Source organism: Chenopodium album, chromosome 8 (assembly GCF_948465745.1).
Source record: "Chenopodium album chromosome 8, dcCheAlbu1.1, whole genome shotgun sequence".
NCBI lineage: Eukaryota > Viridiplantae > Streptophyta > Magnoliopsida > Caryophyllales > Amaranthaceae > Chenopodium > Chenopodium album.
The window spans coordinates 62,298,263-62,312,146 of NC_137841.1; the positions used below are offsets into that span (position 1 = coordinate 62,298,263).

General features: G+C 33.2%; 2 protein-coding genes across 2 annotated transcripts; both read left to right on the plus strand.

Moving 5' to 3' along the window:
* Positions 1-409: 409 nt before the first annotated feature.
* Positions 410-5,400, plus strand: LOC145556214 (uncharacterized). Its single transcript, XM_081617864.1, has 6 exons — positions 410-716; positions 2,755-2,860; positions 3,599-3,729; positions 3,830-3,883; positions 4,008-4,154; positions 4,910-5,400. Exons 1-6 carry the CDS (start codon positions 519-521, stop codon positions 5,027-5,029), a joined length of 756 nt encoding a protein of 251 aa, XP_081473990.1. The 5' UTR covers positions 410-518; the 3' UTR covers positions 5,030-5,400.
* Positions 5,401-9,365: 3,965 nt separating this feature from the next.
* LOC145641942 (uncharacterized) lies at positions 9,366-13,135 on the plus strand. The gene is made up of 4 exons (XM_081692973.1): positions 9,366-9,600; positions 11,024-11,179; positions 11,462-11,743; positions 12,267-13,135. Exons 2-4 carry the CDS (start codon positions 11,045-11,047, stop codon positions 12,894-12,896), a joined length of 1,047 nt encoding a protein of 348 aa, XP_081549099.1. The 5' UTR covers positions 9,366-9,600; positions 11,024-11,044; the 3' UTR covers positions 12,897-13,135.
* Positions 13,136-13,884: the final 749 nt, after the last annotated feature.

Consider the following 13,884-nt stretch of genomic DNA (forward strand, 5'->3'; position numbering starts at 1 on the left):
GCTGACAGTTTTAATATAACTAATATATAATTGTACTGTATATTGTTTAAAGGAAAGTATTCCGTATTTGTTAATAATGTTAGCACTTAGCAGACATTATGCTAAATCTCACAAAATATTCTATCATTTCTCGATATGGATCATTCGATTTACTTCATCCTCTATTTTTAATTTCAACTTTAGGTGATCTTTCTCAACTCTTGAGCTTACAATTACATACAAATCACCTTCACCTCTTATCCGCAATTCTTTTTTAAAACCGATTCGCCACCTAAGCAGAAGGCTTTTACATGTTGGACAAGAAGTGGGCCCAGAAATCCTAAAGGACCCACAAATGTCATAAAAAAAGATAATATAACAGACAAATCCAATCCACCATACCGTGAAAAATTTCCATCACCACTATAAATAAACCAACAATCTCACCCTTTTTTTACATCAACACTCTCTCTAACAAGACCCATCAATCCGCCATTGCCACTCTCTCTCATTTTCTCTCTCTTCAGAAATCTGCAACAATGGAGGAAGGTGATAGTGGTAATAGTGGGTACGTTGACACTAGCAAGGCAGATAAAGCAGTGTGGTTGATGAAATGCCCTTCTGTTGTTTCGCGCGCTCTTCAATCTTCCTCTGTTCCCAACGATTTACCTGTTGCTAAAGTTATCGTTTCCATTGATCCTCTTTGCTCTGACCCTGAAGACCCCTCTATTCGTCAGGTTTCGTTTCTCTCTCCTCCTGCATTGCCGCCATTTCTTAGGGTTCCTTCTGTTTTTTGATTTTGTAATTTCTTGCATTTTGAGAATTGTTTGATTTAATTTGAAATTTGATTCTAGGGTTTTGATGTGCACTAATTTCTGGACGAAGGGTGATGGGTGGGTTTATTTTTCTTTGTACTTTTCTGGGTTCTTTTTTGTTTTATGAATTATTTCAATTATAATGTGGGTTTTATATTTGGATGAATTTTTAAGAGTGGCTTTTTTCTGGGGTTTGAGGAAGAAAAATTAGGAAAATGATGAATTGATGATGTTTATGTATATTATAAAGCAATTTTCACACTTATTTTGAAATGTGATTGTAATTAGGTGAAGTTGCATTAGTATTGTAATTAGTGTTATGAAATGAACTATTATGATATAATGTTGCATTGGTAGTGTAAGACAGTGTATGCTATGTATCAGAAGGACAATATATTCGTAACCCTTGTTGTAATTCTTGTACAATTGAATTACATTTATTGTACTTGCAAGAATATAGAGGGAATGATCGTTATCAAGAACGAGTAGTTGCGTACATTTGGACCTCTCTAAACCCATACGACATTTTATTTTTCTGGTTGATTGTGTGCTTTTTTGTGGAGAGGAGATGAATTATATTGCTTTGTTTGATGGAGGACATATTGGTTGTCCTTGTGCCTTTTCTTTTTGTTGGGACCTTATATTATAAAATTATGTGCTTGGAGTATGTAATTTGGGATTGTATATGGTCCCAATAAATTATTCAAGTTAGTCACTCACATGGTTTGCTATGGTCGGTGTCATGGGAGGATTTGATGATATAACAGCACCAAAATGTGTGCTGATACTACGAGTATGTAACTAACTATTAAGTTTTCCGGTCTATGGACTTGCAAACAAATGGAATGAGATGGAAACATTAGGATACTTAGATTCTGAGATGAACGTAGGAACATGTATTTTGTTCCAGATCATCTGTGCCATGGAACCTCAAGCGCACCGTGTTTATACTTATGATTATGATCTCCCCTTTTTTGTATAGTTTCTTGCAGTGGGGTCTACTGTGTAATGTATCAGATAATATGATTCTTTGCTTGAGCTGATTGGATGAATATCTTTTAGAAAGTATTGATTACATTACATTATTTATTGATGATTGTTGATTTTATACACTTTATAATATTTAGATACTGCCAAAGGAATCTACAATTTTTCATTAGTCTAATGTTTTTGCATGACAGTACACCCCTAGGAATTGTTGACATTATGTTTAATCAGCTTATGGGCAAGTTTTAACACTTTTTCTTTATTCTAAAGAGTGTAGACACTGTGGGACCTGTTTTAGGAATCAAAATTTATCATTAGTCTAGTTGATACCTGTTCTATTTTATTTTGGGCTTTTTTATCTCAAGTATTTGGGCTAAGGAGTTCAGTTTTATTAGTCTATTTGATAACAGCACCTGGTATTGTTAGACTATGTTATTAGTCTGAGATATATTTAAGAATTTTACTGACAACTCAAAACAGGGCTTTTTAGATTTTGTCCTCCATTGCACATTGAGTTACTTTGGATACTCGTTCTTCCACGGATGCATGATTATGGTTCTTATTTTTTTTGGTTGTCTGTATACCTTGTTGTATAATCAAATCCAAAGTATTCCTACTCACTTTATTTGTCTCCACAGTCTCCATCCCAACTAGTATGTCACTTATGATTGAAGGTCTGACAAATCGAATCTAAATTCTGTAACTTTCTTTCACTATCAACTTTTCAGGATTCTTGATTTGAGTATGGTATTGATGGAAAGTAAAACTTAAACTTACTAAAGTAAAAAGTGGTCTATTGTTTAGAGACGGAGGAAGTTTTAATGAGTGAATGACCAAATGAGAACTTTAATTGGATAATATTCATTTGTATATTCACTTAAGCAAGTCTGGAGAATTTATGGGATTTCATATTTGTTCGTCTCCTTTGCTGTCACAATTCTAAAATTTGATACATTGTTTATATTATGATCAGTTCACCATGGAATTGTCTGGCTCTGATTTGGGAAATGTGCCTAAGTGTTTCTCTATGGACATGTCTAAGGAAATTGTTCCAATGTCTGTCTTTTCAGAGAACGAAGGTGAGTACATAGGCTAATCTGTCTTTTCTAGAGCATATTGGTGCTACTATAAGCCAGCTTTTTCCTGATTTGAAAAATACATATTTTGGCATTAATTTATGTGCTGTCTACTCTCTGTACAATGTCTTTTGTTTGCTTGGTTACAAATTTGTCATGTTCTGAAGTCTGAACAGCATAAATTCTCTGTTATGAGGAAATTAATTGGGAAAATTCAGAATATATCTGCTAATTGTAGCCAATCATCAGAAACTTATGTCTATGGAGTATGTATGCCTCTGTTATTTTATGTGAGGGAATGTTCTTTTATTTAAGGGTTTTTTAAATTAAAATATTCCGCAGTTAAGGAAATAGAAACTAAATAATTTCGTAGAATACTTTAAGATTTATGTTATGTTACAATTTTCTATTTTGTAATCCTGCTAAATGGCCGGTTGACCGTCTAAAAATTATCTGAAGATATCTAAGCTGGAAATTTAGACTTAATAATCTCCTTTGAATGAAACTAAAACATGCCATGGTTGATGGTTCCTTCCCACAGATATTAATACTTTATAGCCTGATTTGCTTTATGTCTTGGCAGAAATTTTAGCTTGTAAATCATTGCAAAAAAAATTGGTTTATTTTACTCTGTTGTTTTTGTGTGCATGTCTTGTGATGTAGAATTTGTATTTAGGATGGTAAGAACAGCTCAACAGCCATTATAATGTACCTGTTATGACTGCCCTCCACTACTTACAGGGAAGATAAGTGTTGAAGGGAAAATTCATAACAAATTTGACATGAGGCCTCACTATGATGCAATTGAGAGCTACGGTAAACTATGTCGTGAACGAACGGACAGATCCATGACAAAGACTATACAGATTCAGGTCTTTGTAACTTCCTCTTTATTGATTGATCTGATTTTTTTTTCCCTATGCTCCTTATTAATCTACTCTTCCATCGGCTGATGTGCTGTTTACAAACCAGGTGATTGGCAATGAGAGGCCTATAATACCTATGCCAGGGATCACTCATACTCAGGTTGAACAAGTTCTTTCTTGTACTTTACCTTGTCAATGTTACATGTGTGCATGTAATACTGTATTGTTTTGTCTATTGCTTGTTTAGCTTGTCATTTCATCTTAAAAGATTGTTTCTGTTACAGGAGAAGAAGAAAGTGGTTGTTAAAGGATCTGAAACTAAGAGAACTAGGAGGGATCGAGGAGAGATGGAAGACATTATGTTCAAACTATTTGAACAGCAACCCAACTGGACTCTTAAAGAGCTGGTCCAGAAGACAGATCAACCTGAGGTTTGTTTCTTGCTTAAATACCTAGATGTGGACATACACTTTCTTTCTTTTCTTACTGCCAGAAATGGTTTATATAAACATTGATCTATTTTGTTTGTTGTTAGGTTCTCAACATTGATAAAACAATGATTTTTAGTCTAATGCTTTTTATAGATTGTGTCCCGTAACTTTAATGTCTTTTCTTTATTTAATTTGGGTTTCAACATATTACACTTTTCATGAAGTTTGGCCAATTTCTCCCTTGTAATGAATTACTCTGGATGGGAGAAGTGCTGTGACCCCAGGCCATCTAGTTTGTATTTATGTAAGTTACAAGGTCAAGGATTTATGTTGTCTATTGAGGTCTATACTCATCAAAAGGATTGTATACAGATTTAAATGGGGATTGGGACTCCTTGAAGCTGTTATAAGGACATCTATCATTGCCCTATATATGTCTAATTTAAAAGAAAATTAAGCTGAGTACTCATAAGACGGATCTTCAGATAGCAGAACTGCAACTGTTTCAGTTGTCTGTTTGATTTGCACTTTAGGGTTTTACTGTGTTAATTTCTCCCAAGTTTTCCTATCTTAAATATTAAAATATAAAATAAAAATACTACATGATAAATTTTTTGACCTCGAAGACAGAATTTGTGAGAATCAACCTTACTTGGATTTTTATACTTCTTGATAATTAGGTGACACCGTGACATACAAGAATCTTTTCTGACAATGACATATCAGCTCATGTGTTTACTCTTGTTTCTGTGCAGCAATTCATGAAAGATTTACTGAAAGACCTTTGTGTGTACAACAACAAGGGATCTAATCAAGGGAGCTATGAATTGAAACCAGAATACAAGAGATCTGCTGAAGATCAGAATGGTTCATAGGATGTTGATATCTTCATTCATTACTAAAAGAGTAAAAGCCAAGTTTCATCTTTAGTTTTTTGCACATATATGACTCAAACTGAAGAATGATTTGTTCTTGATCGAAGCTGATATCTGCATCGTTTTTGCCTACTGAATCCTCCAATGTTTTTGTTTGCACATATTTTCCGCACTCTCAGGATAGTAAGGAAGATTAAGACAATAGTATGTAACCTTTGGAAAGTATGTGAACAGGTAGGTCTGATTGAGGCCATATTCATTTCTAAGCCTAAATACTTCTAATACTATGGTATTCAGATAATTTTTGTATATCTATCAGAACATTTCATTTTTGCTTCTTAACTATACTGTTGCAGGACTGCAAATACTTTTGTGTTCAATTTGCTTAAATTTAGTATGTTAATTTGATATGATTAGTTCAAAAGCTGCAAGAAGAGTAATATAAAAACATTAAATTTTTTTGAAAAAATAAAATAAAACAAAATAAAATAAAACCACTAAGCAAAATATGATTAATGCATTTCCAATGGGTAAGATGTGTTTTTGTGAATGTATATTTTTTGCTTGATTTATTAGTTTTGCTTATTTAAATATCTCCAAAACTGATAAAATGAGAACAAATACCTTTAAATACATCTAACTCCAGGCATACCCGAAAATAAGATAGAGGTGTTAGCAAGTTGACAATCTTTGATATTTTATTGACATGTGGAATATACATTGAATAATATTTGTAACCAATTATGAAATATTTTAATTTAATAATTGTAATTTGACAAAGTCTGTTATACAATGGAAAATGAAAGATGCCATAGCATGTGATGACAAGTTGTTTTGGTAAGTGGTAGGAGTTTTATTTGACTTTTGTTTAATTCATTCTACTTTTATCGTTACAGATATGCTCTGCTCCATCTTCTTGCAAAATAATATTATTAGTATATATATTCTGCATGCTGGTGAATTACCCATTTTTCTTTGATGTTTTAACATTATATAACTTCATTAATGCACAAAAGAAACTTTGTTCAATTCTAGATAGAACTTTTACCAGACTTTTAAACTCACTTTCTTTTTTCTTTTTAACAATCACTTTTTAATTTTTTTCATTTATAATTTATTCCTCTGATTATAGGAACGATTTCCCTTAATATTGTTAAAATAGAAATTAATTCCCATTATGCTTCGTTTTAAAAACAAATTCCCAAAGTAGTGTCCACGTAGGATTGGTTTTCGGTTCAACTTAAAACCGCTAACGGTATTAGCGGTTTTGCAATTTTTGTAAAATAAAGTCAAAGAGACCTGTTTTTATTGAAAGGCGGTCTCTTTGAAGTTATAAGTGTAATTGTCAGCGCTCTCTTTTCTTGTTGTGGGCTAAGAATTAACAAGGACACAAAGAGACCTGTCGTATTGAAAGGCGGTCTCTTTGAAATAATTTTCCTGTAGACTATGCCTTGTGAATTAACCAAGGACGCAAACAAACCTGTTATTGTTAGAGGCGGTCTCTTTTTTAAAACCGCTATTACCATTAGCGGTTTTAAGTTGAACCAAAAGCAAAAAAAACGATCCTACGTGGACACTATGTAGGGAATTTATTTTTAAATTAATGTATTATGGGAATTGATTTTTATTTCAACAATATTATGGGAAATCGTCCCTGATTATAGTCACATCATCTAGTAAAATGTTATTACCAAAAAAAAAATGATTTTATAATTAAAACGTAATCCTTAGCAAAATAAGATGGTATGTGGTGCCTGTCAACAAAAAAAGTGTGTGGTGAAATGCAAAGTCTCAAGGCCTATTCTGATTTATTAAACTGAACTGAATATTATATGAGAGGGAGAAATCAGGAACTAAAAAAAAAAACTAAACTAAACTAAAATGAACTGAAAATAAACTGAAGAGAACATGCCCTCATATTTTAAGTTACAGATGTTGGAAAATGATGAGTCTTAGATTTTGAACAATAAGTCTCTAATTTTGGCTTTTCACATAATAAGGGCATGTTCTCATTGACTGAACTCAGCTGAACTGAACTGATCTGAAATGAACTGAGCTGAGCTGAACTGAACTGAAATGAATATTTTATAAGAGAAGGAAATTAGGAGCTGAACTGAACTGAACTGAACTGAAATGATATGAACTGAACTGAACTGAACTGAATTTCAACGTATGAGAACAGACCCTAAGTTACAAATTGTATGTTATATTAAACACATCATAAGTTTCATCCAATACTTTACAAATACTTTCTTTAACCTTCTAATATAGCAACCAACCATGAGGTGGAGGATCCAACTTCATTCCCGAAGCACAATTTAAGCAATAAATATCTTTGAATATTAACAATACAAAAATAAAAACTCAATATCACCAAAGTATATACATCAAGACAAATCTAACAAAGAAAATTGTATGAAACTAAAAATAGAATGTATCAAAAGTGATTGCAATATTCTAGAACATAGATTCAAATTTACTTAAATAATTTTATAAGATAACTCTAATTAAACATGACATTATAAGTTGTCAATGAATATAAAAGGGTATATTGGAGTGCACTATCCCAAAAAAAAGGAAAAGTACTACAAAAATATTCAATATTGTCGTATCAAGATTGATTTCAAGAGATACGACGTTTAGGCTTCACATTCCAACATTGGGAGATTTACAAGGCGGACAGGCAACGTGTCCACCGGCCCCACCTAATTGCAGGCGAAGCTGCTGTCCTTTTTATTTGCTTTAATAGTAGTGTGTTATAGCTTTTCTGTCTTTTATCCGTTGTCAAAAAAAAAAAAAAAAAAAAAAAAAAATTGATTTCAAGAACATCAAGCAAAAGCCATGCCCCGAATCAAGCCAAAGTCATGCATGATCCAAATAAAGTAAACCAAATTAATTATATTCAATCAACAATATTACCATATCAAATCATAAAGAATCACATACTTCATAAATAAATTATAGCTTTTGTCAAAAATAAAATAAAATAAAAAATAAAAATTTATATATACTCGTATATATTTTTAATTTATAAAGGGTTAAATCAAGCAACAATCAATTTATGCCCATGTAATGGAGAGTCAATTTTATATTTTTTTTAGAGTGTCAATTATAGATACATACTTGCTCAATTAAAAAATAAATAAGAAAAAAAAAAATTCTTGGAATCAAGAAAAATAGCATAATTTTGGAGAAAATAAGATCAAAATTTGTACATTTATTATCACAAATTGATTGATAGGATCTTAATTCATTATTTCTTGCTATCTCTATGTCAGCAATATACTACCATCAATCATGACAGCAATAAATCTTCATCCCCTACTCTCCCAGTCTCCCTTACCTTTTTTTTTTTTAACAATCAACGCATACATATTGAATGAGTATTTGAACTTTTCAACATCGTGTGTTATGGAATTAGATAGTTAGTATGCTGTTGAATTATAATAGACCTTTTTTTTTTTTTTTTATAATAATGTTGAAGGGTATGTTCATATTTACTGAAATGAACTGAGCTGCTTGGAGTTGAAGTAAACTGAACTAAACTGAATATAGCTTAAATGAATATTTTATGAAAGAAGAAAATTAGGAGGTGAACTGAACTACACTGAACAGAATTGAACTGAACTGATTGGAGCTAAACTAAACTGAACTAAGTTGAAGTGAACAGGCCCGAAATTTAAAACATTGGAAGACCCTACTCATAATTACATTCTTATTGCGTCAAGACAAATTAAACATTTTATTAAATTCAACAAAAGTTATCTCGATGTATAATAATATTAAGTAATTGTATACAAAAGTTTTTGATGCATCAAATATAAATATAGAAAATAAACCATAATTGTTACAAGGTATCACGTCCATACTATCACTAATTAAATGACTAATGGCTCACATTAGCTATCAAATCAACTATTTGATTTGCTTCATGTAAGATATATACAATCATATGATCATTCTGACGAGAGTGGTGGATAACTTAAATGGATAGTTTGTCGGGCCAAAACGGACTTTTTTGGGAATTTTCAAACCAGGTTTCGGGATTTTAACTAAAAATTTTCTTTTTAGCTTATCCAAGCTCGCCCTATTTTTAGGTCGGGCTAGTGAGCCGAGCCATTGCTGATCACCTTTACCCGCCCTGAGAGGACACTATTAATGCACATTTTGCATACATTAAGAGAAATAGAGAATGATTGTAAAAAATAAAAAACAATTAAAATAAAAAATTAAAAAAGAGAAATAGAGAATGTAGAAAATACAAATACAACTAAAGTAGCACACGTTTTTTTTAGTTAATAAAAAGAGACTCAGCAATAAAATTGACTTTAAATTGTCATTTTATCAAAATCGTAGTTGGCGTGTGGGAAGCACGGCACTTCCCTTCTTCTTCCTACTTTCTCTCTCCTCAATTTCTTCATTCCTACCTAACCCAGAATTTATACTTACTCCTCTTATCTTCCCAATCCCACCCATTGATTCTTCTCCTTTATTCTTATTCTTTTTTTCTTCCTTAATTTCATTAATCCTACAAGGAATTTTAATTTTCATTCCCATTGATTCGATTTCAGGTAATCCCCTAATTTCTGTTTTTTTGTTTTTTTTCATAGATCAGTGGGTTTGTTGTTCTTTCAATTTCTGTTGATTTTTCTGGGTTTTTGTTCAATTTTACATGCAGTAATTTTTGGGTAGTTAGTTAATTTATTTTTATTTATTTGGGTATTGGGTTTGTATTTGATTGTTATATTATCCCAAAAAAAAAGTCAAATAAAATCAGAATTATGATTTGCATGCATGTTATGTGATCTGGTCTTCTGGGTTTGGTTTGAATTTTCGTAAATTGATGTTGACGTATAATTTGTGCCATTTTATTGTGTTTTCGTGTTTGAGGATTTTCTGACCCTCAATTGATTTAATTTCTGAATTTATTATATTATGATATTCAAAGGTAATCTGGGTTTTATGTTGATTATGTTGAATTTTATTTGAGTGCTTTTTTTATTTTATTTTCAAAAGTGATTGATCATTTTATTTGGAAAAATCTCAATCTTTATATATAAGGGAGAATTTGGAGTTTTACCATATGATGTTGAAAATTGTGTTAATATTGGAGCATGTTGCTTAGCATATATAAAATTTATTTTGGAGCATGTTACATGCTGTAATAGCAGACATTGCATAATGTTTATTCTAATGTTTATATGTTTTTTGATAGCCATTTATATTCATATACCTTTGGCTCCTCATAGTTGAGAGCTTAGACATCTGATCTTTTAGGTACCTAAAGTTCCATATGCTTCATTTTCAGCTACTTATTGATAGTGTATTTTGTAATTATGTGCTCAGCTTCCTTGTTAATCGACTCTATCGTTCTGTAAAAAGGAGTTACTGAAGTGTTTACTCTTTGATTCTATTTATAGAGTTGCCCAAGTGATCAAATTCCATATGTGTAATGCATTTTAGGGAAAGATCTTTTCATTTATAACTTGGTTGCTTTTGTTTAGTATAATTTGCGAAGCGAATTCTCACTTTATTCCTTGCACAATTTTAACCTTTTGTGCTAGCTTTGTGTTTGCCTTTGGGTTTACTTGCATTTTTAGAATTGTGGCATGTAAATGCTACCTTTTGTGCTTGTTATCAATTGTGCTGTTTAATTAAAATCTTGTATGGCTTTCGCTGTTGAGATGGATGGAGTCATTTCATTTCTTTCCGAATTGGTTCTAGAAAAGGTCTAGAATTTACACATTGATTTGAGGATTTGTAGTCCTAAGCTGTTTTCCTCTTGTTTGCAATACTTAATTACATGATACTGCTTTGTGTTGATGGATATACCTTTTTTTTTTTCTTCTTCTTTTTATGCTGAAATTACCTGATTAGTGATGGTCCTAGGAATGAGTTAACTGCTGATCAAAACTTTTGTATTTTTTTTTAACATCTTTCTTGTATAATGAATGAGATTTTTAGTTCCTCAATTTTTGTTTCCTCTTTCACCAGCTGAATTATTGCGTTGGAGATATGGACTTTTGCTTCAAAGAATTGGCTGGGGAGTCACTTCCTTCAGACCAGGATATCCTTCGATGCCCATTTTTGAGGAATATTGATGCACCAACGCATTTTTCTTTTTCATCTTCTCTGGCCTTATCTCTTCCTGTAAGTCACATGCTCATCAAAAAGTTACGGAGTTATTTTCTACTTACTCTATTATTCAATAGTTGCATCACTTTGACCGGACACACTTGCCAAGGCACACCTTTGATCACATATTATCTTATATTTATAAAAATCACAAAAAGAAATAATTGGATATAGTTCTAGTTTGTGCTTAGGATTAAAAATCACACTATAGAGTCTAAAAGACATGTTCTTCCTCTATAAGCTTCTGTGACTATTGAATTTCTTCTAACATGCTCAACTCTCTCTGCTTTTGCTTAGGTGCGGGGAGGTGGATCCAAAGGCCCAATTTTTGAAGATGGTCCCAATTTTGACATGGCATTCAGTCTATTCCATGGCCGTAATGGAGTTGTACCGCTTTCTGGGAGGTCACATTTGCAAACTGAGAATTTAGAGATTGATCCGTCTCCACCAAAGTTTAATCCTTTAGCTGCAAAGGCTGCCACCATCAGTCTTTCTGGATTTGGAGCCGGATGGCCATTTAGCTTTGATGCATTCTCTCAGAAGTGGAAAAATCAGAAGAAAAAGTCTGAATCATCAAAGGTATTTTCCTGTCATTGCTATACTACTTCTACATCTCATTTGGTTTAGGGAAGGTTATTGTGGTTGGGGATTGGAAGGGTTGATTCTTCTCTATGGAACATTGCTCGAGTTAGGTCCATTTATGTCAATCTGTCCTGTTTTTGTGTTTTTGGAGGGTGGGGTGGGTTGCTTATAATCTAATTGTTTGTTGTGATACCATACATTGTACGGAGTAGTTATTTGCACACCATGTGGGAACAACCATTCTGTCCCCATTAGCAAAGATTTTTTTCCTACATCCTTTCCACGGTTATTTAACCCAACAATTTGATTTGCGCTTACCACATTATTTTCTGATAGTATATCCTACAATTGATAAGCTTTAAACATTTGCACCTAATGGGGGATCTTGATATATGTATTACGAATCACTCATAGTACGCATCACGAATACCAAACTATTTTATTCATTAAATGATGTTTTGATTATAGTCTTGTACATATATCACTCTGCTCATCTGCTGAACTTACATTTTTATAATAGGGAAATGGAAAACACGAGGCATTGAGTAATGAGTGGCTGCAGTCAGGAAATTGTCCTATAGCCAAGTCGTATAGGGCTGTAAGTGGTGTTGTACCATTGGTAGCAAAGGTCTTTAAACCCCCTCCTGGTGTGAAATTTGAGTGCCCACCAGCCATCGTTGCGGCTCGAGCAGCTCTTGCTCGTACTGCCTTGGCAAAGAACCTTCGGCCTCAACCATTGCCCACGAAAATGCTCGCGATTGGACTCCTGGGTATGGCAGCAAATGTCCCCTTGGGTATATGGAGAGAACACACCAAGAAGTTTTCACCCGCTTGGTTTGCAGCTGTTCATGCAGCAGTTCCCTTCTTAGGAATGTTGAGGAAATGTGTCCTGATGCCTAAGACAGCTATGGCATTTACTATAGGAGCCTCAATACTGGGTCAGGTTATTGGGTCTAGGGCTGAGCGGTACCGTTTGAAGGCAAAAGCTGCAAAAGAATCTGCCATAACTGAAGTTCCTATTGGTGGACCGAAAATGACGCCGGTGATCACAGTCAACAGTAGCGGGCACTGCGGTGATATGGTGAAGTGGGACCCTCTATCTATTCATGCCAGTGAGCCTTCGCCGTCAGCTGGTGTTTGCGCCTTCTAAGATTAGTCTCTGGTAAATCCGGAAATTGTATCCCTATCTGTGTTCTTGAGACAGTGCCGTATATGTGCCTTAACTTGTATCATTATTCTTACTTGCCTGTACGATCTCCTGGCAAAGACTCTTAATGGCGCTAATGTACGTCACTTTTTTCTTTTATGTGTGAAACAATTGAGTTTGATTGTCTGGATGAAGTTGAGTACTTGAAAATAAAATGGATTCGTGCTTCCTCTTCTATATTATACCTTTGTTCTAATGTGTTGAATTATGCCTTGATACGACCGTGATGCCATATTCATGAATTAATCTGGTAATTTTCAAACAATTGAATTTACATTGTTGCATCTTGTATAGTTGTATGTATCAAGCTGAAAATAAGACAGGAATGAAAACCATCATAGATGGTCGCCATCACTATTCATATCAATATAAACCATTGAATCATATCAGTCATGTAGCCATTTATGTATGACTTAATTTAGAAATGTAACACTAATCTAGCTTGTTTGAGTTGTTTCCCTATAAATAGATCACATTAATCACAAATGATCTTTATATTATCCATGACCATTAAAAGTTGGAGATTTCAGCCTTTCGTGGACAATTGTACATCTTAATTATCCTAGAAGCATTTGATGACAACGAAACTATCTTCATCAATATAAATTTGTACAAAGAAAAATGGAGAATTAGCATTAGGAAGGGGTGGATCCGGACCTTATGTATGTATCAAAATTTGAACATGCAACCAATGTAAACCCTCAAAATCACTAGATTTAGGTTCTGTTCTCTTCATCTTAATTTCAGTTCAATTCAGAAATTGATTTCCTTCTCTCATAAACAAGTTCAGTAAATCAGAAAAAGGCCTCTTAGTGATTTACGCTTTTATAGCCTCGATTACACTCTTAATCTAACTGTTACTTTTACAGCTATTAATTACATTTAGGGATGTCAATGGGGCGGGGCGGGGCGGATGTTGGTCTTCCCATCC

Coding starts and splice junctions, on each gene's coding strand:
- LOC145641942 (XM_081692973.1), top strand. CDS start 11,045: ATGGACTTTTGCTTCAAAGAATTGGCTGGGGAGTCACTTCCTTCAGAC. Junction 11,180..11,461: donor CTCTGGCCTTATCTCTTCCT/GTAAGTCACATG, acceptor GCTTTTGCTTAG/GTGCGGGGAGGTGGATCCAA. Junction 11,744..12,266: donor AAAAGTCTGAATCATCAAAG/GTATTTTCCTGT, acceptor TTTTTATAATAG/GGAAATGGAAAACACGAGGC.
- LOC145556214 (XM_081617864.1), top strand. CDS start 519: ATGGAGGAAGGTGATAGTGGTAATAGTGGGTACGTTGACACTAGCAAG. Junction 717..2,754: donor AAGACCCCTCTATTCGTCAG/GTTTCGTTTCTC, acceptor TATTATGATCAG/TTCACCATGGAATTGTCTGG. Junction 2,861..3,598: donor TGTCTTTTCAGAGAACGAAG/GTGAGTACATAG, acceptor CACTACTTACAG/GGAAGATAAGTGTTGAAGGG.